General features: G+C 40.7%; 1 protein-coding gene across 1 annotated transcript in view; it reads right to left on the reverse strand.

Annotated features, from left to right (window-relative positions):
• The window catches only part of USP50 (ubiquitin specific peptidase 50), a 48,882-nt gene that overhangs the window by 7,003 nt on the left and 14,013 nt on the right, over positions 1-27,866 (reverse strand). Inside the window, 2 exon segments of the mRNA XM_003952651.6 lie at positions 7,389-7,393; positions 22,088-22,215. Of these exon segments, the coding sequence (XP_003952700.2) occupies positions 7,389-7,393; positions 22,088-22,215 (133 nt within the window).

The raw sequence follows: 27,866 nt of genomic DNA on the forward strand, positions 1-27,866 counted from the left end.
GTATAATTTGAAACTGCTACCTACCTAACAAAACAGACTTGTTAAAAACAAATGACAGAACTATAGGGAAGTTTTGACAAGTCTACCATCATAATGGAAGATTTCAACTATTGATCAAGCAGACAAAAATATTAGTATAGATACAGCTTTTACAATATATACTTAGATGAGTATCTGACTCCTGAAATAGAAATGCACTGTCTCAACAAATGTAAAAGAGTTAGTTTAGGCTGGGCACGGTGGCTCATGCCTGTAATCCCAGCACTTTGGGAGGCCAAGGCAGGCGAATCACGAGGTCAGGAGTTCGAGACCAGCCTGGCCAACATGGAGAAACCCCGTCTCTACTAAAAATACAAAAAATTAGCTGGGCATGGTGTCGGCTGCCTGTAATCCCAGCTACTGAGGAGGCCGAAGCAGGAAAATCGCTTGAACCTGGGCAGCGGAGGTTGCAGTGAGCCGAGATGGCACCAGTGCACTCTAGCCCGGGCGACAGTGCAAGACTCTGTCTCAAAAAAAAAAAAAAAAAAAAAAGATTAGTTTAATTTAGACCCTAGTCTTTGAACACAATACAATTAGCAGTCAATACAAAATGATACCCCCACAAAAAATCAATACTTTTGGAAATTAAAAAAACACTTCTAAGTAAGTTTATAAATAAATTATAAAAGTAAAACACTTAGAAGTAAATAGTAATGAAAATACTATATCAAAACATGGGATGCACTGATGTCTGAGAATGTCTTAAAAATAATACGATGCCAAGAAGAGAGTGGGTCAGTATTAAGATGAATTGATCATTTATTTTATATTCAAATATCTTGCTTCAGCAAGCTAGTTGATGGATGCATGGAGGTTTGTTATGCTGTCCAATTTTGTATATGTTTGAAATATTCTATAATAAAAAAAGGCAGAGAAAGTGGCAGATAGACATTTGTAGTTTTAAATGCTTATATCTTAAAGGATAGACTGAGTGTTAATACACTGGACACTCAGTTTAAAACATTAAAACATAACAGAATAAACCCTAAAAGAGTAGAGGGAAGAGATAACACTGTAAGAGGAATAACCCATAAAGCAGAAAACAAAGATGTAATACAGAAGATTTTAAAAAAGGTAAAAGTTGGTGTTTTAAGACAAAATAATTTGGATGTTAGCCTGCCACAGTGGTTCATGCCTATAATCCCTGCACTTTGGGAGGCCAAGGCAGATGGATCGCCTGAGTCCAGGAGTTTGAAACCAGCTTGGGCAACATGGCAAAGCCCCATCTCTATAAAAAAAAGAGTACAGGCCAGGCGCGGTGGCTCACGCCTGTAATCCCAGCACTTTGGGAGGCCGAGGCAGGCGGATCACAAGGTCAGGAGATTGAGACCATCCTGGCTAACACGGTGAAACCCCATCTCTATTAAAAATACAAAAAATTACCTGGGCACGGTGGCGGGCGCCTGTAGTCCCAGCTACTTGGGAGGCTGAGGCAGGAGAATGGCGTGAACCCGGGGGGCGGAGCTTGCAGTGAGCCAAGATCGCGCCACTGTGCTCCAGCCTGGGCGACAGAGCAAGACTCCGTCACAAAAAAAAAAAAAAAAAAGATTACAAAATTAGCTGGACATGGTGTTGTGCCTGTAGTTCCATCTACTTGGGAGGCTGAGGCGGGAGGATGGCTCGAGCCTGGGAGGCAGAGGTTGCAGTGAGCCAAGATCACACCACTGCACTCCAGCCTGGGAGACAGAGTGAGACCCTCTCTCAAAAATAGTAACTTGGACGTCAATAGTAAGATTTGGAGAATAAGAGACAAGGCGGCCGGGCGCGGTGGCTCATGTAATCCCAGCACTTTGGAAGGCTGAGGCAGGCGGATCACGAGGTCAGGAAATTGAGACTATCCTGGCTAACACGGTGAAACCCCGCCTCTACTAAAAATACAAAAAATTAGCCGGGCATGGTGGCGGGCGCCTGTAGTCCCAAGCTACTCAGGAGGCTGAGACAGGAGAATAACTTGAACCCGGGAGGCGGAGCTTGCCGTGAGCTGAGATCGTGCCATTGCACTCCAGCCTGGGCGACAGAGCGAGACTGCGTCTCAAAAAAAAAAAAAAAAAAAAAAAAAAAAAAAAAAAAAAAAAAAAAAGAGACAAGTCAATGATAAAATTAAAAATGAAAAAACATGTAATAGCTACAGATCCTGAATAAATTTATTGTTAATACCCTAAAAACTTTATGCCAGCCAACTGAGACCTTAGATGAAATAGACAAATATCTGGAGAATAAGTTACCAAAATGACTGAAGAGAAATACATGGCTCACACCTATATTTTTTACAGAAATTGACAAGGGCCAGGAATAATCGAAATACTACTGAAAAATAAGAATAAAGTTGTGATGGTAATGACTTAGGGAATAATGATGGTTCTTGCTCTGCCAGATATCAATATTTATTTCAAAGCTATAGCTATAATTAATATTCATAAGCTAAATTAAGAATTAATTCAATATTAATTTAATAAATTTAATATTTTATAGCTATAATTAATACAGTATGGAATTAGCCCAAATGTGAACAAATTGACCAACAGACACACACAGCATAGGAAAACCAGCATTATACGTTACTGAGGAAAAGAGGAGGCTGAGACATTTGGTTATTCATATGCAGAAAAATGAAATTGAATCCCTAATTTATACTACATTTTTGTCAGAAGTGCAAAAAAATTTAAATATTTGGAAGACATGTAGGTAAATATCTTTGTAATTCCAGGGTTGGAAAGGATTTCTTAAATGAGACACAGAAAAGGACTAACTAGAAAAGATCGATGTTCCAACCAAATTAAAACTTGATTGTCAGCAATTACAATAAGATACAACAACCAAATGCAATTTGTGAATTTTGGATGGATTCTGGTCTTTGAAAAAAAAATGCTACTAAAAAAAAACCTTGTGACAATTGATATTTGAATATGAATCTATGAATATGAGTGATGGAATTTTAAATTTTCTTACATATAATTCTGCTATTGTGGGTATGTAGAAGAATGTGGTTAAGGGATGTATTTTGATCTATGAAGTGTCATGATACAAGATTTAAATCAGCAAAAAGATATACATGTGTATAGATGTGCACATATATATGTATAGAGAGTGAAAGTAATAAAAGTGTATACACTGCTAAATGTTAATAACTGAATCTAGCTGAAATGTACACCAATGTTTTGTTTTTTGTTTTTTTTTTTAGAGATGGGAGTCTCGCTCTGTCTCCCAGGCTGGAGTGCAGTGGCGCTATCTCGGCTCACTGCAAGCTCCGCCTCCTGGGTTCACGCCATTCTCCTGCCTCAGCCTCCTGAGCAGCTGGGACTACAGGCGCCCGCCACCATGCCCGGCTAATTTTTTGTATTTTTAGTAGAGACGGGGTTTCACCGTGTTAGCCAGGATGGTCTCAATCTCCTGACCTCGTGATCCGCCTGCCTTGGCCTCCCAAAGTGCTGGGATTACAGGCGTGAGCCACCGTGCCCGGCCGATGTACACCAATGTTCTCTGTACAATTCTTTCAGATTTTCTGAATGTTTGCAAAGTTTTATTTTAAAAACTTGAGAGAGAGCACTTGAAAAGATGCTCAACATCATTAGTCATTAGGAAAATGCAACTCAAAACCATGACATACCAGTTCATACCTACTTTGTATGGGATAGAATAAAAAATGAGAGGCAGTAACAAGTTCGGTTGAGGATGTGGGGAAACTGGAACCTCATACATTACTGGTGGGAACGTAAAATGCTGCTGCCACTTTGGAAAACAATTTGGCAGTTCCTCAACAAATTAACCAGAGTTACCATATGACCCAGAAATTTCAAGCTTAGGTATATACCCAAGAGAAATGAAAACATGTTTACAGAAAATCCTGTACATAAATGTTCATAGCAGCATTACTGATGACAGCCAAAAGTGGAAACAAGCCAAATGTCCATCACTGGATGGATTAAGGAAATGTGGTATATCCTATACAATGGAATATTATTTGGCAATAAAAAGGAATGAAGTACAGATACATGCTATGACATGAATGAAACTTGAAAACATTATGCTGAATAAAAGAAAATAAAAACAGAAGGTCATATATTCTATGATTCTGTTTATTAAAATACCCAGAATAGGCCAGACACTGTGGCTCACGCCTGTAATCCCAGCACCTGGGGGAGCCGAGGCAGGTGGATCACTTGACGTCTGGAGTTTGAGACCAGCCTGGGCAATATAGCAAAACCCCATCTCAACCAAAATACACAAAAATTATTGGGGCATGGTGGTGCTCACCTGTGGTCCCAGCTACTCGAGGGAGGGAGGAGGGAAGATCACTTGAGCCAGGGAGGTTGAGGCTGCAGTGAGCTGAGATTGCACCATTGCACTCCAGCCTGAGCAAGAGTGAGATATTGTCTCAAAAAATAAAATAAATAAAATTTTAAAAATACGCAGAATAGGCACATCTATAGAAATATAAAGTAGAGGCCAGGAGAAGTGGTTCATGCCTGTAATCCCAGCACTTTGGGAGGCCGAGGTGGGTGCGCCACTTGAGGTCAGGAGTTCAAGACCAGCCTGGTCAACATGGTGAAACCCCACCTCTACTAAAAATACAAAAATACACCTGTAGTCCCAGCTACTCGGGAGGCTGAGGTACGAGAATCCCTTGAACCTGGGAGGCGGAAGTTGCAGTGAGCTGAAATCATGCCACTGTACTCCAGCCTGGGCAACAGAGCAAGACTCTGTAAAAAAAAAAAAAAAAAAAAAAAGAGAGCGAGAGATCGAGAGAGAGTGCCCGTGAGAAGATTAGTAGTTGCTATGGACTGGGGGAGAAGGAACGGGTTACAGGGTTTCTTTTGGGGATAACGAAAATGTTCTAAAACTGGACTGTGGTGATAACTGCACAACTCTGTGAATGTACTAAAAACCACTGAACTGGCCAGGCACGGTGGCTCACACCTGTAATCCCAGCACTTTGGGAGGCCCTGAGATGGGCAGATCACTTGAGGTCAGGAGTTCCAGACCAGTCTGGCCAACATGGTGAAACCACATCTCTACTAATAATATTTTAAAAAATTAGCCAGGCATGGTGGTGCACCTATAATCCCAGCTACTTGGGAGGCTGGGGCATGAGAATCATTTGAAACCAGGAGGTGGAGGTTGCAGTGAGCCGAGATCACGCCACCGCACTCCAGCCTGGGCGACAGAGCCAGACTCTGTCTCAAAAACAAACAAAACAAAAACAACAAAAAACACAACTGAACACATTTAAGGTGAATTTTGTGGTATGTGAACTATCTCTAAGAACTTCTTTTTATTTAAGTTGGGAAACAAAAAGATCATGTACAACAAACCAAAAACAGAAAAGTTATTTCTAACCCATGTAACATATAACAAGGATCTAGAACATGTAAATGACTCTTTCCAATCGATAAGAAGAAAAATAACCCAGTTTGTAAAAAATGTGCAAAAGACAAATATTTCATAGAATAGGAAAGACTAAAATGAGATAATTTTGTATCCATTAGATGGCAAAAATTAAGAAGTCTGACGATCCTGGTAGGGGTATGTATTGGTATAATCACTTGTAGAAAGTTAAACAAGCACATACTTTATGATCTAAGTGACCTCACTCCTAAGTATATACATGAGAGAAACTCTTATGCACATATATATGCAGGAATGTCTGCATAATGTTGTTCATGCCAGCAAAAATCTGGAAACAATGAAATGTCAATCAATAGGAAAATGGATAATTTATGATATATTCACACAATATACATCATAGGCTAGTGAAATTATAACCACATGCAACAATATGGATATATCTTTAAAATATTTAATGAAAAAGTATGCTTGGCGCGGTAGCTCACACCTGTAATCCCAGCACTTTGGGAGGCTGAAGGAGGTGGATCACCTGAGGTCATGAGTTCGAGACAAGAGCGAAACTGTCTCAAAAAAAAAAAAAAAAAGAGTGAAGAATCAAGCCACAGAAGGTAATTTAAAAATGGACACTCAAGATTTAAAAAGAACTACAATTCCATAAGAAAAAGGCAGGCCACAGAATAGGAAAAAGAATAAAAGACTTGTTTAGGCATTTCACAAAAGAAAGTATACAAATTTAAGTAGATACTTAAACCACAATGCCATTCTACTATATGGGCAACCAGAAGGGCCAAAACAAAACGAACAAAAGACTACCAAGTGTTAACAAGGATTTAAGGCAACTGAAACTTCCAGTCATTGCTGGTGGGGGTATGAATTGGTACAGTCGCTTTGGAAAGCTACTGAGCAGTATGTACTAAAGCCAGATATATGCATATTTCTGAACCAGGAGTTTCACTCCTAGGTATGTACTCAAAAGAACTGTGTACACTATGTTCACCAAAAAACAAGAATGTTTATAGCAACCCTCTTTGCATTAATCAAAAGCTAGTAATTATCCAAAAGTTCCTGAATGGTAGAATGAATTACTAAATTGTAGTATTTTCATACAATGGAATACTATACAGCAATGAGAATGAATAAATTACAATATAAACAACAATATGGATGAACATTACATAATTTTGAATGAAAGGAGCCAGACACAAAAAAAGGATATACTGTACAATTCCATTTATACGAAGCATAAAATCAGGCAAAAATCTATAAATCTGTCCTGCCAGAAGTCAGTGGTTTTCCAGACTCGAAGGCAGGTACAAGTACAGTTAGGGTGCTGGTAACATTCTGTTTAAACTCTGTTCTGCTGGTTACATGGGTATGTTCACTTGAAAATCCATCAAGTTTTATCCTCATGGTTTGTGTACTTTTCTGTATATATGTTTCACTTCAATAAAGTTTATTTTTGGTCAAGGGCAGTGTCTCATACCTGTATTCCCAGCACTTTGAGAGGCCGAGGCAGCCCGACTGCTTAAGCCCAGGAGTTCCACAGCAGCCTGAGGAACATGGAGAAACCCTGTCTCTACAATTTTTTTTCTTTTTGAGATGGGAGTCTTGCTGTGTCACCAGGCTGGAGTGCAGCGGCGCGATCTCGGCTCACTGCAACCTCCGCCTCCTGGGTTCAAGTGATTCTTCCTCAGCCTCCCAAGTAGCTGGGATTACAGGCGCATGCCACCACACCCAGCTAATTTTTTTTATTTTTAGTAGAGATGGGGTTTCACCATGTTGGCCAGGATGGTCTCCATCTCCTGACTTCGTGATCCGCTTGCCTCAGCCTCCCAAAGTGCTGGAATTACAGGCGTGAGCCACCACCCCTGGCCTACAAATTTTTTAAAAAAATTAGCTGGGCATGATGGCACTTGCCTGTCATCCCAACCACTCAGGAGGCTGAGATGCAAGAATCACTTGAGCTCAGGTGGTGGAGGTTGCAATGAGCCGAGATTGTGCACCACTACTTCAGCCTGGGAAAAAGAGAGAGACACAGTCTAAAAAAAAAAAAAAAGTATTTTTTAAAAAACATGAAGAAATAGAAATCTTGACTAGACCTATAATAGCTAAAACAGCCTGAGTCAGTATTTTAAAATCTACCCACCAAGAAAAACGAAATTCCAAGACCAGATGGTTTTCCTGTTCAATTCTACCAGATTTTCAAGAAACAGATTTTTATTTTATACAATCTGTGCCAGAGAAAAGAGTGACAAACTCACTTTATGAGGCTTGTGTTTTGTTGTTGTTGTTGTTGTTTTTGAGACGGAGTCTTGCTCTGTCGCCCAGGCTGGAGTGCAGTGGCGCGATCTCGGCTCACTGCAACCTCTGCCTCCCGGGTTCACGCCATTCTCCTGCCTCAGCCTCCCAAGTAGCTGAGATTATGGGCATTTGCCACCACGCCCGGCTAATTTTTGTATTTTTGGTAGAGACGGGGTTTCACTATGTTGGCCAGGCTGGTCTCGAACTCCTGATCTCAGATGATCTGCCTGCCTCAGCCTCCCAGAGTGCTGGGATTACAGGTGTGAGCCACCGCACCCAGACTATGAGGCTTATTCTAATAAGACTGACCCCCAAAACAGAAAAGGACAGCTTAAGAAAGAAAATTATACGTTACTTTCTCAATTGTGATAATAGATGTAAAATATATATGTGTATATATATATATTTTTAAACACTTTTAGCAAAAACAAAATTAAAGAATAAATCAGTTGATGTAATTTACTGCATTAATAGATTAAAGGAGAGATTTAGGACTGTAGTTCTCTTGTCTGGTAAAACATACATATGCATACACATATACAAAAACAAATTTCACATGTTAAGTGTGTGTCAATGCATTCTACAGTACTGTTTCTAAAAGCAAAATATTTGATATAACCTAACTGCCCAGCAACAGGAGAAATGATAGATACTTACACAATGGATTAATAAAAGCAGTTCAAATGAATGTACTAAAGCTAACGTATCAATCAAATTACAAAAAGATGTAAATTTTGACATCAAAATCATAAAATGTTGAGGGGGAGTAAAAGTATAGTTTTTGATTGCTATTAAAATGTTAAATTGTTATCAGCTTAAAATAGCCTGTAGTAAGTAAAAGATGTTTTATGTTATCCCCATGGTAACCACAAAGCCAAAACCTAAAAAGAAAGGATTCAAATCATACCACCACAGAAAACCATCAAATCACAAAGGAAGACAGCAAGAGAGGAAGAAACAAAGGCTCTACAAAATAACCAGAAAACTACAAAATGGCAGTAGCAAATATCAATTATTACCTTAAGTGTAAATGGATAAAACAAACAAACAAACAAACAAACATGCCAGATGTGGTGGCTCACGCCTGTAATCCCAGCATTTTGGGAGGCCGAGGCAGGTGGATCACGAGGTCAGGAGTTCGAGACCAGACTGCCCAAAGAGACCAGCCTGGCCAACATGGTGAAACCCCATCTCCACTAAAAATACAAAAATTAGCCAGGCGTGGTGGCGGGCACCTGTAATCCCAGCTACTCAGAAGGCTGAGGCAGGAGAACTGCTTAAACCCAGGAGGCGGAGGTTGCAGTGAGCCAAGATTACGCCATTGCACTCCAGCCTGGGCGACAGAGTGAGACTCCAAATCAAAAACAAACAAAAAACAGACCCAACTATATACTAGCTACGAGAGGCAGTAGGGATACATATAGACTGAAAGTGAAGAAATGGAAAGAGATATTCCAGGTAAATGGACACTAAAAGAAAGCTAGAGTGGTAGCTATAACTAGACAAAACAGACTAAGTCAAAAACTGTAAACTGAGACAAAGAAGGTCATTATATAATGATAAAATGGTCAATTCATCAAGGGGATATAGCTATTATAAATATATATGCACCTAATGTTAGAGCACCTAAACATATAAAGCAATTACTAATTAATATGAGGGGAGAGACTGAAGTGCAGTAACAGTAGGAGACTTCAATACCCCGCTTGCAACAATGAACACATTATCCAGACAAAAAATACAGAAACACTGGACTTGAATTATACTTTAGACCAAACAGATCTGGCATATACAGAACATTCCATCCAATAGCAACAGAATAAACATTATTCTCAAGCACATGCAGAATATTCTCCAGGATCATATGTTAGAGGTCATACAATAAGACTTTAAAAAGGTAAGCGGAGGCCAGGTGTGGTGGCTCATGCCTGTAATCCCAGCACTTTGGGAGGCTGAGGCAGGTGGATCACTTGAGGTCAGAAGTTCGAGACCAGCCTGGCCAATGTGGTGAAACCCCCATCTTTACTAAAAATACAAAAAATTAGCCAGGTGTGATGGTGGGTGCCTGTAATCCCAGCAACTTGGGAGGCTGAGGCAGGAGAATCACTTGAACCTGGGAGGCAGAAGTTATGATTAGCAGAGATCACACCATTGGACTCCAGCCTAGGCAACAAGAGCAAAACTCCATCTCAAAAAAAAAAAAAAAAAAGAGGATTGAAATCATATTAGGTACTTTTCCAATCACAATGGCATTAAACCAGAAATTAATAACAGGGGAAATCATGGGAAATTCATAAATATGTAGAAATTAAACAGTATGCTCCTGAATCACCAATGGGTCCAAAAATAAATCAAAAAGGAAATCATAAAATACCTTGAGACACATGAAAATGGAGACATAACATACAAAAACTCATGATATGCAGCAAAAGCAGTTTTTTTTGTTTGTTTTTTTCTTTTGAGACCTGGTCTCACTGTCACCCAGGCTGGAGTACAGTGGCATGATCATGGCTCACTGCAGCCTCAACCTCCTGGGTTCAAGTAATCCTCCCATCTCATCCTCCCAAGTAGCTGCAACTACAGGTATGTGCCACCGTATCTAAGTAATTTTTTCCATTTTTGTAGAGACAGGATTTCACTATGGCTGGTCTCTAACTACTGGGCTCAAGCCTTGGCCCCTCAAAGTGCTAGGATTACTGACGTGAGTCATCACACCCAGCCAACAAAAGCAGTTCTAAGAGGTAAATTTATAGCAATAAACACCTATATCAGAAAAGAAGAAAGGCATCACATTACCTGACTTTAAAATATACTATAAAACTATAGTAACCAAAACAGTATGGTACTGGTATAAAAACAGACACATAGGCCAATGGAATAGAATAGAGGACCCAGAAATAAATACATGTATTTTATTTACAGCCAACTGATTTTTCTTTCTTTTTTTTTTTTTTTTTTTTTGAGACAGAGTCTCGCTCCATCACACAGGCTGGAGTGCAGTGGCGCAATCTTGGCTCACTGCAAGTTCTGCCTCCTGGGTTCACACCATTCTCCTGCCTCAGCCTCCTGAGTAGCTGGGGCTACAGGCACCCGCCACCACGCCCGGCTAATTTTTTTTGTATTTTTAGTAGAGATGGGGTTTCACCGTGGTCTCGATCTCCTGACCTCGTGATCCGCCCACCTCAGCCTCCCAAAGTGCTGGGATTACAGGCGTGAGCCACTGCGCCCAGCCCAGCCAACTGATTTTTCAAAAGGTGCCAAGAACATACTGTGGGGAAAGGACACCTGTTTCAATAAATTGTACTGGAAAAACTGGATATCCATATGCAGAAGAATAAAACCAGACCCCCATCTCTCACCACATTAAAAAAAAAATCAACTCAAACTGGATTAATGACTTAAACATAAGACCTGAAACTATAAAACTACTAGAAGATAACACAAAGAAAATGCTTCAGGATATTGGTCTAAGCAAAGATTTTATGGCTAAGGCCTTAAAAGCACAGGCAACAAATTGAAAAATAGACAAATGGGACTATGTTAAACTAAAAAGCTTCTGCATAGCAAAGAAAGCATTCAACAGAATGAAGAGACAACCTGTAAAATGGGGAAAAAATACTTGCAAACTATTCATTTGATAAGGTACTAATATCCAGAATATACAAGGAACTCAAACAACTCAACAACAACAAAAAAGAAATAATCCCATTAAAAAGTGGGCAAAGGGCCAGGCGTGGTGGCTCACACCTGTAATCCCAGCATTTTGGGAGGCAGAGGCGGGCGAATCACTTGAGGTCAGAAGTTTGAGACTAGCCTGAGCAGCATGGTGAAATCTCATCTCTACTAAAAATGCAAAAAGTAGCCAAGCATGGTGGCACACCCCTGTAGTCCCAGCTACTCGGGAGGTTGAGGTGGGAGAATCGCTTGAACCTGGGAAGCAGAGGCTGCAGTGAGCTGAGATCACACGACTGCACTCCAGCCTGGGCAACAGAGTGAGACTCTGTCTCAAAAAAATCAGTACAATACAATACAATAAAAAAAAGTGTGCAAAGAACACGAATACACATTTCTCAAAAGATGACAAATAGCCAACAGCTATATGAAAAAATATTCAACATCACTAATCATCTGACAAATGCAAATCAAAGCCACCCTGAGGCCGGGTGCGGTGGCTCACACCTGTAATCCCAGCACTTAGTGAGGCCGAGGCGGGCGGATCACGAGGTCAGGAGATAGAGACCATCTTGGCTAACCCGGTGAAACCCCGTCTCTACTAAAAATACGAAAAAATTAGCCGGGTGCGGTGGGGGGCACCTGTAATCGCAGCTATTCAGGAGGCTGAGGCAGGAGAATGGCATGAACCCAGGAGGCGGAGCTTGCAGTGAGCCGAGATAGCACCACTGCAGTCCAGCCTGGGCAAAAGAGTGAGACTCCGTCTCTTTAAAAAAAAAAAAAGCCACCCTGAAATATCATCTCACCTCAGTTAGAATGCAAAAAGATAAAAAATAGCAAATACTGGCAAGGATTTAGAGAAAAAGGAACTCTTATATGCTGTGGGTGGGAATGTAAATTAGTACAACCGTTATGGAAAACCAGCATGGAGATTCCTCAGAGAACTAAAAATAGAACTATTATATGATCCAGCAATCCACTACTGGGCATTTACCCAAGGGAAAGAAAATCATATCCAAGGGATACCTGCACCCCCATGTTTATTGCAGCACTATTCACGACAGCCAAGATACGAGCTGGCCATAGTAGCTGCTTGTGCCTGTAATCCCAACATTTTTGGAAGGTCAAGACAGGAGGATCACTTGAGGCCAGTAGTTGGAGACCAGCTAGGGCAACATAGTGAGATTCTGTCTCTACAAAAAAGAATTAAAAACTTAGCTTGGCATGGTGGCCTATGCCTGTAGTCCTAGCTACTCGGGAAGCTGAGGTGGGAGGATCTCTTAAGCCCAGGAATTTGAGGTTGTAATGGAGCCATGATTTCACCACTGCACTCTAGCCTTGGGCAACAGAGAGAGACCCTTTTTTCTTTTCTTTTTTTTTTTTTTTTTTTGAGATAGGGTTTCCCTCTGTCACCCAGACTGGAGTGCAATGGCATGATCTCGGCTCACTGCAGCCTCGACCTTTCTGGGCTCAAGTGATCCTCCCACCTCAGCCTCCTGAGTGGCTGGGACTACAGGCACATGCCACAACACCCAGCTAATGTTTATTTTTTGTAGAGACGGGGTGTCACTACGTTGCTCAGGCTGGTCTCAAACTCCTGGGCTCAAGTGATCTGCCTGCCTTGGCCTCACAAAGTGCTGGGATTACAGGTGTGAGCCACCGCAACTGGCCGACTCTGTCTCTTCCCCCCCACCGCCAAAAAAAAAGGAATATTCTTCATTCCTAAAAAGAATGAAATCTCACCATCTGCAGTAACATGGATGGAGCTGAAGGTCGTTATGTTAAGTGAAATAAGCCAGGCACAGAAAAACAAATGTTGCATGTTCTCACTCATATGTGAGGGCTAAAAAAGTTCATCTCATGGAGGTAAAGAGATAGTTACCGGAGGCTGGGAACAACTTGGGGAGGATAAAGAGAGAGGCTGGTTAATAGATACAAACGTGGATAGAAGGAATAAGTTCTAGTGTTTGACAGCATAATAGAGTGACTATAGTTGACAATAACTGCATATTATTTGTATATTTCAAAATAGCTAGAAGATTGGAAATATTTCCAACTCAAAGAAATGATAAAGGTTTGAGGTGATGGAAACCTTAAATACCCCAATTTGGTTCTTTTGTTTGTTTGTTTTGAGATGGAGGTTTGCTCTGTTGCCCAGGCTGGAGTACAAAGGCGCGATCTCAGCTCACTGCAACCTCCACCTCCCTGGTGCAAGTGATACTTGTGCCTCAGCCTCCCGAGTAGCTGGGATTACAGGCACCCGCCACCAAGCTTGGCAAATTTTTGTATTTTTAGTAGAGATGGGGTTTCACCACATTGGCCAGGCTAGTCTTGAACTCCTGACCTCAGGTGATCCACTAGCCTTGACCTCTCAAAGTGCTGAGATTACAGGTGTGAGCCACCAATGCCCAGCCAAAATATCCCAATTTGATCAGTACATATTGTATACATGTATCAAAATACCACATGTTCCCTGTATGTACAATTATTATGTATTAATTTTAAAAACAATTTCAGAAAAAGAAGATCTCAACAATCTAACATTACATCCCAAGGCACTAGAGAAAGAACAGACGAAGCCCAAAATTGGCAGAAGGAGGGAAATAACAAAGATCAAAGCAGAAATAAACAAGGACTAGAAAAACAACAACAACAAAATCAATGAAACTAAGAGTTGTTTTTTTAAAAGATAAACACAATTGACAAACTATTAGCTAGACTAAGAAAAAAAGACAACTCAAAATCAGAAATGAAGCCGAGTACAATGGCTCATGCCTGTAATCCCAGCACTTTGGGAGGCCAAGGCAGGTGGATCACTTGAGGTCAGGAGTTCAAGACCAGCCTGGCCAACACAGTGAAACCCCCATCTCTACTAAAAATAAAAACACTAGCTGGGCATAGTGGCACACACCTGTAGTTCTAGCTACTTGGGAGGCTAAGGCAGGAGAATCACTTGAATCCAGGAGGCGGAGATTGCAGTGAGCCAAGATCGTACCACTGCACTCCAGCCTGGGCAATAGAACGAGACTCCGTCTCAAAAAACAGCAGAAACAAAAGAGGACACATTATAATTCATAACACAAATATAAAGGATCCTAAGAAACTACTATAAACAATTATACACCAACAAATTGGATAGTCTAGAAGAAATGTATAAACTCCTAGGTACATACAACCTACTAAGACTGAATTATGGAGAAATAGGAAATCTGAAAAGGCCAGGCATGGTGGCTCATGCCTGTAATCCCAACAGTCTGGGAGGCCAAGTGGGTGGCTTGATTGAGCCCAGGAGTTTAAGACCAGCCTGGGCAATATAGTGAGACCCCATCTCTACAAAAGATACAAAAATTAGCCAGGCATGGTGGCATGTGCCTGTAGTCCCAGCTACTAGGGAAGCTGAGGTGGGAGGATCAGTTGAGCCCAGGAGAAGGTTGCAGAATAGATCAATAACAATGAAATTGAATTAGTAATAAAGTCTCCCATCAAAGAAAAGCTCAGGACCAGACTACTTCACAGCTGAATTCTACCCAACATTTAAAGAAGAACTAGTACCAATCCTTCTCAAACCCTTCCAATAAATTGAACCAGAGAGAATTTTATGAGGCCAGCATTACCCTGATACTGAAGCCAGACAAGGACAGTACAAGAAAAGAAAATTACAAGGCAAGAGCCCTGATGAACATAGATGCAAAAATCCTCAATAAAATAGTAGCAAATCAAGTTCAACATCATATTTTTTATTTTATTTTTTGAGATAGAGTCTCACTCTGTCACCCAGGCTGGAATACAATGGTGCAGACCTCCACCTCCCGGATTCAAGTGATTCTCCTGCCTCAGCCTCATGAGTAGCTGGGACTACAGGTGTGTGCCACCACGCCAGGCTAATTATTTTGTATTTTTAGTAAAGACAAGTTTTCACCATGTTATCCAGGCTGGTCTCGAACTCCTAACCTCAAGTGATCCACTTGCCTCGGCCTCCCAAAGTGCTGGGATTACAGGAATGAGCCACCACATCCAGCCACTCACCACTTCTTTTCAGCATAGTACTGGAATTCCTAGCCAGAGCAATTAGGCTAGAGAAAGAAATAAAAGGCACGCCAATAGGAAAAGAAAAAGTGAAATTCTCTGTTTGCTGAGGACATGATCTTATATAGAGAAACCCCTAAAAACTCCACCAAAAAACTGTTAGAACTGAAATGAATTCCATAAAGTTGCAGGATACAAAATCAGCATATAAAAATCAGTAGCTTTTTTTTTTTTTTTTTTTTTTTTTTTTTTTGGTGAGACAGGGTCTTGCTCTGTCACCCAGGCTGGAGTGCAGTGGCAAAATCACAGCTCACTGCAGCCTCAACCTCCTGGGCTCAAGCGATCCTCCCACATCAGCCTCTGGAGTAGCAGGTGTGCACCACTATACTTGGCTATTTTTTTTTAATTTTATGTAGAGACAGGGTCTCCCTATGTTGTCCAGGCTGGTCTTGAACTCCCGGACTCAAGCAATCCTCCCACCTCTGCCTCCCAAAGCGCTGGGATTACAGGTATAAGCCACTGCATCCAGCTACAGTGGCATTTCTATACATTACTGACAAACTATCCAAAAAAGAAATTAAGAAAATAATCCCATTTGCAATAGCAAAATCAACAAAAACTACTTAGGTGTAAATTTAACCAAGGAGGTGAAAGATACTGAAGACTATACGTATTGAATAAAGAAACTGAAGAAAATGCAAATAAATGGAAAGATATCCTGTGTTCTTGGATTTGAAAAATTAACATTGCTAAAATGTCCATACTACGTAAAACAATCTACAGATTCAATGCAATCCCTATCAAAATTCCAATGAAAATTTTACAGAAATAGAAAAAAATCCTTAAATTTATATGTAATGACAAAAGACCTCAAACTGCCAAAACAATCAGGCCAAAAGAACAAAGCTGGATGCATCGCACTCCCTGATTTCAAAATATGTTATTACATAAAGCTATTATAATCAAAACAGCATGTTCTGGCATAAAAACCAAACTGTAGACCAGTGAAACAGGATGGAATGCTCAGAAATAAACCCATGCATTTATGGTCAAATGATTTTCCACAAAGGTGCCAAGAACATACAATAGGGCAAGGACAGTAAATAAATGGTGTCAGGAAAACTGGATATTCACAGGCAGAAGAATGAAAGTGGATCCTTATATCATAAACAAAAACCGGCTCAAAATGGATTAAAGACTTCAATATAAGACCTGAAACTATAAAACAACTAAAAGTAAACATGGAGACGCTACACAGCGTTGGCCTAGACAATGATTATTTTGGATGTAACCCTAAAAGCACAGGCAATAAAAGCAAAAATAGACAAAGGGAATTGCATCAAATGTAAAAGCTTCTGCACAGCAAAGGAAACAATTAACAAAGGGAAGAGATAACACAAAGAATAGGTGAAAATATTTGCAAACCATACATCTGATAAGCAGTTAATATCTAAAATATATAAGAAACTCAACTCATTAGCAAGAAAACAAATAAGCTGATTTTAAAATGGGCAAAGAACCAGAACAGATATTTCTCAAGACATACAAATGTCCAGTGGGTTCATGACAAAAATGTTCAACATCATTAAGCATTAAGGAAATAGAAATTAAAACCACAATGAGCTATCACCTCACACCTGTTAGAATGGCTATTATCAAAAAGATGAAAGATAACAAGTGTTGGCAAAGATGTGGAGATAAAGGAATCCTGTACTTTGTTGGTGGGAATGTAAATTAGTACTGTCATTATGGAAAATGGTATAAAGATTTAAAAAACTAAAACTAAGCCAGGTGTGGTAACACATGCCTGTAGTCTCAGATACTTGGGAGGCTGAAGTGGGAGGATCGCTTGAGCCTGGGAGTTCAAGGCTGCAGTGAGCTATGATTGTGCCACTGTACTCCAGCCTGGGTGACAGAGCAAAACCCAGTCTTTAAAAACAATAACATCAACAAAAAAAAAAAACCCTACCACCAGCAATCTGACTTCTGGATATACGTCCAAAGGAATGGAAATCAATACATTGAAGGGATATCTACATGCCCATGCTCATTGCAGTATTGTTCACAATAGTCAAGATATGGAATCAAACTAAGTGTCTGTCAGTGGATAAATGAATAAAGAAAACATGATATATTTGGAATACTATTCAGCCTTTAAAAAGGAAATTCTGCCATTTGCAACAGCATGGGTGGAACTGGAGGACATTATGCTAAGTGAAATAAGCCAGGCACAGAAAGACAAATACTGCACGATTTCACTTCTATGTGGAATCTGTTGAACTCACTGAAGTAGAGAGTAGAATGGTGGTTACCACAGGCTGGGGAGGGGAGTGAGGAATCAGGAGTTTTTGGTCAAAGGGTATAAAGTTTCAGTGAGGAAGTTTGAGATCTATTGCGTGGCAGAGTGGCTATCGTAAATAAAAGGTATTGTGTATTTCAAAATAGCTGAGCAAATTTCAAATGCCTCACCACAAAAAATAAGTGAGGTGAGGAATATGTTAGCTTGATTTAATCATTCCACATTTTGTGTGTGTATATATATATGTATATATGTATATGTATATATGTATATGTATATATGTATATATGTATATGTATATATGTATATATGTATATGTATATATATAATCTCTCAAAACATCACATTGTACCCCATTAATGTATACAATTTTGATTTATCAATTAAAAATAATATTAATAAGTTTAAAAGCTAATGTATTGATGGATTAATATTATTAAAGATAACATTGAAGAGAAAAAACAGCTATAGAAGAATAAGTTCAGTATGATACTAGATTTAGAGAACATGCAAAACGGAAAATGCAAACATTTGTGGAAAAGAATACATGGGAATAATATACACCGAATTCGGGTAGTGGTTACATCAGGAAACGGAAGGGAGTGGGATCATTAAAGATACACAGGGGGCTTTTCTTTTATACAGTATTATTTTATATTATTATTTTATTTTAGGCAGGGTTTCTCTCTGTTGCTTAGGCCGGAGCGCAGTGGCACTATCTCAGCTCGCTGCAGCCTCAACCTCCCAGGCTCAAGCGATCCCCCCACCTCAGCCCCTCGAGTAGCTGGGACCACAGGTATGCACCACCATCCTCGGCTAACTTCTGTATTTTTTTGTAGAGATGAGGTTTTGCCATGTTGCCCAGGCTGGTCTCCAACTCTTGAGCTGAAGCAATCCTCCTGTCTCAGCCTCCCAAAGTGCTGGGACTACAGGCGTGAGCCACTGCTCCTGGCCTGTATTTTATTTCTTTACCTAGGTGGCAAATAGCATGAATACTTACTCCGTTCAGATTTCTGTGCCTGAAGTATTTCGTTGTTTTAAAAAACACTCTTTCTAGAAACCAATGATTTGAGGAGGGTTGAAGGAGTTAGATATTGTTAGCATATGGTTGCCATTTCCAAATATTTGAAGGAACATGTATAAGAAAAAAAGGTATTCTGTTTGCTAATGCATATGTACAAGCATGTGTTAACTGTAAGCCACATACATATTGCTATCACTGCTTCAGAGGACAGATTTAGGACAAATGGGAAGACACTACAAGGAGGCAGGTAGATTTGGGCTCAATATAGACATGTTTAACAATCAGAGGCAGCACAATGTCAGAGACGAGAGCAAGACGGTTTGGAGCCAGCCTGCCTGGGTTCAGGTCTTGGCTCTGTTCTTTGTAGGCAGTATGATTTGGGGCAAATTATTTAACCTCTCTGTGCCTGTTTCCTATTCTGTAAAATGGGAATAATACAGAGTGCCTACCTCGTAGGCTAGAATAAGGATTAAATGGTTGATTATTTGTAAAGTGCTTAGAACAGTGCCTGATACATAACAAACACTATGTAAGTGTTCGTAAAATAAATCTAACAAAGAATCTAGCAAATGAAGAGCCTGCCTTGTAAAGCAGTAAACTCTTCAAGGGCTCATGCAAAGGCTGGATAAATCTCTTTTAAGGATGGTGCAGGGATATCCTTCCCTTCTAGTCTAGAGATGTATGCTTCTTCAACTTCATTATGCACAGAAACCACAGAGGGATCATATTAAAATGCAGATTCTAAGCCAATGAGCCTGAGGTGGGGCCTGAGATTCTTTTTTTTCTTTTTTCTGAGACGGAGTCTCGTTCTGTCATCCAGGCTGGAGTGCAGTGGCACGATCTCAGCTCACTGCAACCTCCGCCTCCCAGGTTCAAGTGATTCTCCTGCCTCAGCCTCCTGAGTAGCTGGGACTACAGGCACATGCCACCACGCCTGGCTAATTTTTTTTTGTATTTTTAGTAGAGATGGGGTTTCACCATGTTGGTCAGGATGGTCTCAATCTCCTGACCTCATGATCTGCCCACCTCAGCCTCCCAAAGTGCTGGGATTACAGGTGTAAGCCACCGTGCCCGGCCTGAGATTCTTTATTTCTAACAAGTGGTGCCAATGCTACGGTTCTCCTGAGGACCACACCTTAAGTAGCAAAGCTCTAGATGGTTTTATTCCTACTGTCTTGCATCATAATTTCAAAGATGCTTAGTTTTTTATTGTTGTTTTTTTTTTTTTTGAGACCGAGTCTCACTCGCTCAGGCTAGAGTACAGTGGCCCAATATCGCTCACTGCAACTTCTGCCTCCTGGGTTCAAGCAATTCTCCTGCCTCAGCCTCCTGAGTAGCTGAGATTACAGGCGCATGCCACCACACCCAGCTAATTTTTTGGTATTTTTAGTAGAGACGGGGTTTCACCATGTTTGCCAGGCTGGTCTCAAACTCCTGACCTCAGGTGATCTGCCCGCCTCAGCCTCCCAAAGTGCTGGGATTATAGATGTGAGCCACCGTGCTCAACCTCACAGATGCTTAGTTCTTACCTCTGATGAATCTTCAATTTGCAGCAAATTCTAAACACAGTTCTCTTTCAAAACCAACTTTTGACCCCTTAATTAACCAATAATAGTTTGATTACTAAAAGAACTAAGTTTTTTTTTTTTTTTTTTTTTTTTTTTAGAGATGGGGTTTTGCCATGTTGCCAGGGCTGCTAGCTTGAACTCCGGGACTCAAGCGATCCTCCTACCTCAGCCTCCCAAAGTGCTGGGATTACAGGCGTGAGCCACTGCACCCGGCCTAGGAGTAAGAATTTATAGGAGGTTTGGGGTGATGTTTTATATAAACATATATATTTCCATACTGCACATAATTACTTTTTTTTTAAGAGTTGGAGTCTTGCCCTGTCATCCAAGCTGGAGTGCAGAGGAGCAATCATAGCTCACTATAGTCTCTAACTCCTGGCCCCAAGCGATCCTTCCATGTCAGCCTCCACAATTGCTGGAATTATTAATACAAGAGGGAGCCACTGAGCTCAGCAATAATTATAATTTTTATATTCAATTCAGATTTTTGTCATTTGGATTTTCTTAAAGCAGAAACATCTATATGAGAAATAAAAATAGTAAAATATAAGGGAGGCAGTTCCTGCACTGTTCGGGAATCTACATTAGAGTCTGCATTTGATATAATAGAGAAGAGGATGCCACTCTAGATTCCCAAGCAAGGAAGTGAGAGAAGAAAAACCATGTTTGGGAGCAGGATAAATTGGAAAGGAGAATGTTGAGACTCGAAGTGAAAACACAAAATACAGAACTGATAATTTTGTTAAAGTGTGGAGGTATGGTTCTGAGAGCTGCTAATGAGGAAGACCCGTGGGATTCACATCTTAGAATACATTAATTCAACAATAAGCTGAAGAGGCAAATTAGACTTCGGTGGACTCTGGTGAATCCTACTGGGCTCCGGTGGGAGTCTCAACCATTTGATATGACATAACTGGACCTCCAGGTACAATTTGAAATATGAGTATGTTCTGAGACTGATCGTTAACACCGTGATCCAGAACAGAAACCCACAGAATGGCTTGCTACTTGGGGATGGTTGATATGAGTTCCGGTGGTTTGGTCTAAATTATACTCCATGCTTTCTTTCCTTCAGGAAATCTTTATTGATCATAGTCGACTTAGAACCATAGGGACCCCAGAGTTTTTCTAGGCCTGGCTGCATACAGGAATTGAATCTTGTGGCTAGTATGTACCTACTGTTTTGGGGCTTGGTCACAAAGTGGTTCACGGTTATCCAACATAAAGCTATCAGAGGCTGGGCATGGTGGCTGATGCTTGTAATCCCAGCACTTTAAGGGGCCAGGGTGGGAGGGTCCCTTGAGCCCAGGAGTTCAAGACCAGCATGGGCAGCATAGTGAAACCTCATCTCTACTTAAAAAAAAAAAAAAAAAAAAAAAAATTGGTGGCACATGCCTGTAGTCTTAGCTACTTGGGGAGGATCAGTTGAGTTGGAGGCTGCAGCGAGCTGGGATTGCACCACTGATGGCACTTCAGCCTGGGCAACAGAGAAAGGCCCTGTCTCAGAAACAATTTTAAGCTATTGGAACCAACTTCTGCTGCTGCTGCTTCTAGGAGCACAATTTGCAGTATCCTTAGATCTTAGATCTGAAATAGCCACTGAGTGGAGAGAAAATAGAGAGGCAGTGAACAGTATATTTTATTTCTTTGTTCCTCTACTTGTCTAGGTCAAAGTGGAGAGTTTCCTGGTCTATATTTTTTAAAAGTAGGGCATAAGTCAGGGAGAGACAGGAGAAATAGGGATTCAAGCAGATAATTCTAGAGTTTTCTTTAAAATTGGATTACTTTTAACAGTTTGTTTTTACTCACCACCACTGCAGAGGTTGTATTTAGGATATTTCCGGAAAATTGAGCAAATATAAGGAGTGAGGTCCAAGTTAGTGAGTGGGTAATGAATATCCGTTCTCAGCTTCCTTTTTGTTGTACCCTGAATGTCAAACCTGCAGGTATAATAAATGTGTGAAATACAAAGTAAGCTTGTGAACCACTCATTTGTCTACATGACAAATTCCGAGTATTTTAAAAGTAATTTCTTGACTGGGCACAGTGGCTCATGCCTGTAATCCCACAACTTTGGGAGGCCAAGGTGGGCATATCCCTTGAGCCTAGGAGTTTGAGACCAGCCTGAGTAACACGGCAAAACCCTGTCTCTACATAAAATTCTCACCTGTAGTCCCAGCTACTCAGGAGGCTAAGGTAGGAGGATCACCTGAGCATAGGGAGGCTGAGGCTGCAGTGAGTCGTGATTGCGCCACTGCACTCCAGCCTGGGTGACAGAGTGAGACCCTGTCTCTAAAAAAAAGGAACTTCTGGCCTGGCAAGGTGGCTCACGCCTGTAATCCTAGCACTTTGGGAGGCTGAGGCGGGTGGATCACTTGAGGTCAGGAGTTAGAACCAGCTTGGCCAATATGGTGAAACCTCGTCTCTACTAAAAATGCAAAAAAATTAGCCGGGCATGGTAGTGGATGCCTGTAATCCCAGTTACTCGGGAGGCTGAGGCTGGAGAATTGCTTGAACCTGGGAGGCGAAGGTTACAGTGAGCTGAGATCGCACCACTGCACTCCAGCCTGGGTGACAGAGCGAGACTCCATTCCAAAAATAAAAAATAAAAATAAAAAAGTAATTTCCTGGAAAGATTATTTGGTACAGACTTATAAATTACTTTTTTCTTATCTATTTAAATACCGCGTCCACAAGCCTCACCAAAATGAGACTGGAATTTGAATCAGGGAGTGAGATAGCAAAGATTCAAGCTAAACTGAATCTAGCAGGGCAAAAAGAAAGGGATAACCAAGGCTCAATATTGGGGGAAGCAGAAACCCCATTGATAATTCCTGAGGCTTTTGCTCCAGCTGAGCCTATTTATTCTAACCAAGCTAGCTCAGCTTTTCCTTATCTTGTTTTCAGCACAGGTAGTCTTGGCAATGTCCTGTTTTCAAGCTCTGAGTTTTTGGGGTTTTTTTTAATGTTTTAATAAGAACATTTTGTGAAAATCTTTCACATTCTGTATTGTTACATGGATCCTAAGTTTGTAAATCTGGGCTCACATCAGAGTTACTCAGAAGCTTTTAAAAATATAATTATGTTCATTTTGGAAAAATGGCTGATGGAGGTCTGAGGCCGGGAAATTACCGAGACTGAGACATTCTTGTGTCAGAAAGCAAGATACCCTGTTTTCAAAAAACTAAGGGAATGCCATGTGATCCAGCAATTCTGTACCTAGGTATCATCCCAAGAGAAATGAAGCCTTAGGCCCACATAACAAGCTATCTGCTAGTATTTGTAGAAGTTGTATTCCTAACTACGCAAAACTATAAACAACCCAAACGTCCATCAACTGGTGGAGACATAAGCAACTATGGTACACTCACAAAAAGGAATAGCACACAGCAATAAAAAGGCACTACTAATGCATGCAACAACACAAAAGAATCATGCTAAGTGAGAGAAAAACTCTGAAAGCTACATACAGTATGACATAGCACGTTCTGGAAAACACAAAATTATAGGGACGGAAATCAGATCAACAATTTCTATAGGCTTAGGGAGGAGAATGATTAGAGAGGAGCATGAGATAACTTTTTGGGGTGATGGAAATGGTTTATATGTTGGTTGTAATGGTTACATGACTGCATGCATTTGTCAGAGTTCATAGAACTGTGCACCTAAAAATGATACATTTTATGTAAGCGTACCCTAATAAACTAATGGGGCCCCAGGAGCTGACTTGAAGGGGCTCCCACTGGCCAATTTTGAACAATTTGAACACCAAAAGCAATGATGAGAGACATCTAGTTTTCAGTTCAACACGTAAGGAAACTTTGAAGTCACCATTCTGTCCTAACAAGTTAAAAGCTAAATAAAGCTTTTGGTTATTTTCCTTCCCTCAGGAAGGAAAGAATTAACCGAAAGGAAAATAAACAGCTCTTCTTAGAGCTGAAAGAGTAGTGAGGTCATAGGACAAACCACTGCCCCCAAAATTGGAAAAACAGACCAGCAAACATAGAGAATCACAGACTTACCAGAGCCAAAACTGCCGAGCAGAAACCTCTGAGGGAACAGGTCTGCGTAGGAAAACCTGAACTGTAATTGATGAATTGCTAGAGGCTCAGTGCAGAGTCTGAGAGTTAAAAACTCCAAAGAATCCAGTCACGGGGGGCCCACACTTTGTGAATTTTCCTTCCAGGAGCCCAACCACACTCGCACGGTAAATATTAGAGACAAATCTCCTCATGCTTCTGGCAAGAAGAAGGGAAAGAAACCATTCTGAAATAGGCTAAAGCACCCTGTTCGTAACGCCTGCCCACAGGAGAAACTCATTAACCAGAGCCTAACCTGCTGGGGTCTTATCAGAGCTTAACTAACCTGGGAGAAGGAAAACACCCGACTCCAGCCCACTCTAGCCATCCTGTTCCACCGAAGCGGGTGTGGAGGGACTGAGCAGCGCTTGTGAAGTTCGTAGTCTGGAGGCTGAAGTTCATTAAAAGACCGAGACCCACTCATAGGATTATGGAACGCTTCCCCTCCCCCTCCGCCTTACCACCCCATCATTAAGGTCTATTTAAGTCAGTTTCTCTTACCCAGTTCATCATATCTGGCTATCAGGAAAAAATTACAAGGCATACTAAAAGGCAAAACACACAGTTTGAAGAGACAGTAAGCATCAGAACCAGATAGGGCAGGGGTGTGGGAATTTTCAGACTAAGAATTTAAAACTGATCAACACACTAAGGGTTCTAACGAATAAAGTAGACAGCATGCAAGAACAGACGGTCAATGTAAGCAGAGACTTGGAAATCCTAAGAATGAACGAATGAACCAAAAGAAATGCTAGAGGTATCCTTGTTAGTACAGTGGTTAGTTTCTTTTCTTTTCTTTTCTTTTCTTTTCTTTTAACTACTAGAGGAAAAATCTGCATCTTCTAACATGTGAAGAATGCCTCTGATGGGCTCATTAGTAGACTGGACACAGCTGAAGAAAGAATCTCTGAGCTTGAGGAACCTCAGTAGAAACCTTTAAAACTGAAAAGAAGAAAGAAAAAAGACTGGCCGGGCAGGCGCAGTGGCTCACGCCTGTATCCCAGCGCTTTGGGAGGCCAAAGTGGGAGAATCGCTTGAGCCCAGGAGTTTGAGATCAGCCTGGGCAACAAAGTAAAAGCCCCTCCCCCTGCCCCCACCATGCCTCCTAAAAAAAAAAGAAACAAAGAAAATAGACTAAAAATAAAAAAAAAAGCACAACAATATCCAGGGACTGTGGGACAACTACAAAGATGTAACATCTGTGTAATGGCAATACCAAAAGAAAGAGAAAAGAACAGAAAAAATATTTGAAACAATAATGACTGAGAATTTTCCCAAATTAATGCCATACACCAAACCACAGATTCAGGAAGCTCAGAGAACACCAAGAAAGATAAATACCAGAAAAATGACACCTAAGCATTTCATTTTCAAACTGCAGAATATCAAAGATAAAGAAAAAAATCCTAAAAGAAGCCAGAGTGGGGGGGGCGGGGAAACACACCCATAGAGGAGCAAACATAAGAATTACATCTAACTTCTCAGAAACCATGCAAACAAGAAGAAAGTAGAAAAAAATATTGAAAGTGTTAAAAGGAAAAAAAACCCACCAACCTAGAATTCTGTACCCTGTAAATTAACCTTCAAACGTGAAGGGAAATAAATACTTCACTGGACAAAGAAAAATTAAGGGAATTTTTTGCCAGTAGACCTGCCTTGCAAGAGTGTTAAAAGAGGTCTGGCACGGTGGCTCATGCCTGTAATCCCAGCTACTTTGGGAGGCCAAGGCAGGTGGATCACTTGAGGTCAGAGTTCAAAACCACCCTGGTCAACATGGTGAAACCCCGTCTCTACCAAAAATACAAAATTAGCCTGGCATGGTGGTGTGGGCCTGTAGTCCCAGCTACTCGGGAGGCTGAGGCAGGAGAATCACTTGAACCTGGGAGGCAGAGATTGCAGTGAGCCGAGATCATGCCACTGCCCTCCAGGCTGGGCAACAGCCTGTGAGACTCCATCTCAAAAAAAAAGAAATGTTAAAAGAAATCCTTTACAGAGAAGGAAAATGATATAGGTCAAACACTTGGATCTACATAAAAAGCACTGAAGAAGGAATAAGTGAAGGTAAAATGAAAACTTTTATTTTTCTTATTATTAATTGATCTAACATAACAGTTTATTCAAAACAATAATAGGGACAATATATTCAATTATGTATGCTTATGCATATATCATATATATTCTTGTGTATCTTTATATATAAGTGAAATGAATGACAGCAGTGATACAAGGAAAGCAGTATGGTGTTATTTGAAAGTGGACCAGGATTAGTTGTAAATGTATATTGCAAACTCTAGGGCAACCACTAACAAATGTTTTAAAAAGTATAACTGATGTGGTAATAAAGGAGAGAAAATGGAGTCATATAAGATGCTCAGTTAAAACCACAAAAAGCAGGAAAAGAGTGGTAGATAAAAACAGGAACACAAAGAACAAGGGCAACAAATAGAAAGCAGTAACAAATACAACAGATATTTAACCCAGCGGCATCAACAATCACTTTGAATGTCGATGGTCTATATACATTAATTAAAACACAGATTGTTTTAATCTGTGAATCAAAAACAAAATTCAACTGTATACTGTGTACAAGAAACATACTTGAAATATAAAGACACACAGAGCCTAAAAGTAAACAGAGGAAAATATACCATCCTACCACTAAGAAAGTGGGAGTAGCTATATTAATTTCAGACAGAGCAGTCTTCAAAGCAAAGAAAGTGATTGAGGATAAAAAGGGCCATACATAATGATAAAGGGATCACTTTTTCAAGAAGACATAGAAATTGTTAACGTATATGCACCTAACAACAAAGGGTCAAAATACATGAGGAAAAACTGGCTGGGTACTGTGGCTCATGCCTGTAATCCCAGCACTTTGGGAGGCCGAGGCGGGTGGGCCACTTGAAGTCAGGAGTTCAAGCCCAGCCTGGCCAACATGGCTAAACCCTGTCTCTACTAAAAATACAAAAACCAGCCAGGTATGGTGGCACGCACCTGTATTCCCAGCTACTCGAGGCTGAGACACAAGAATTGCTTAAACCCAGGAGGCAGAGTTTGCAGTGAGCCGAGACTGCACCACTGCACTCCAGCCTGGGCAACAGAGTGAAACTCTGTCACATACACACACACACACACACACACACACACACACACAAAGGAAAAACTGATAGAAGTGCAAGGAGAAATAGATGAATCACTTTTATAGTTGGAGATATCAACACACCTCTGTCAGAAATGGACAGATCCAGCAGGCAAAAAATTAGTAAGGACATAGTTAAACTCAACGACACCATCTGTCCATAGATGTAATTGACATCTGTAGACTCTTTCACCAAACAACAGCAGAATATATATTATTCTCAAGCTCACATGGAACATTCACCAAGCCTCCAGCTAGGCTAAATAAGAATAAGTTAGACCTTCTGGCCTAAGGTGTGCTTGTTAAAACACACTTTAACAAATTTAAAATAATAGAAATCATACAATCTCTGCTCTCAGACCACAATGGAATT

The sequence above is a fragment of the Pan troglodytes genome, chromosome 16 (assembly GCF_028858775.2).
Source record: "Pan troglodytes isolate AG18354 chromosome 16, NHGRI_mPanTro3-v2.0_pri, whole genome shotgun sequence".
Lineage (NCBI taxonomy): Eukaryota > Metazoa > Chordata > Mammalia > Primates > Hominidae > Pan > Pan troglodytes.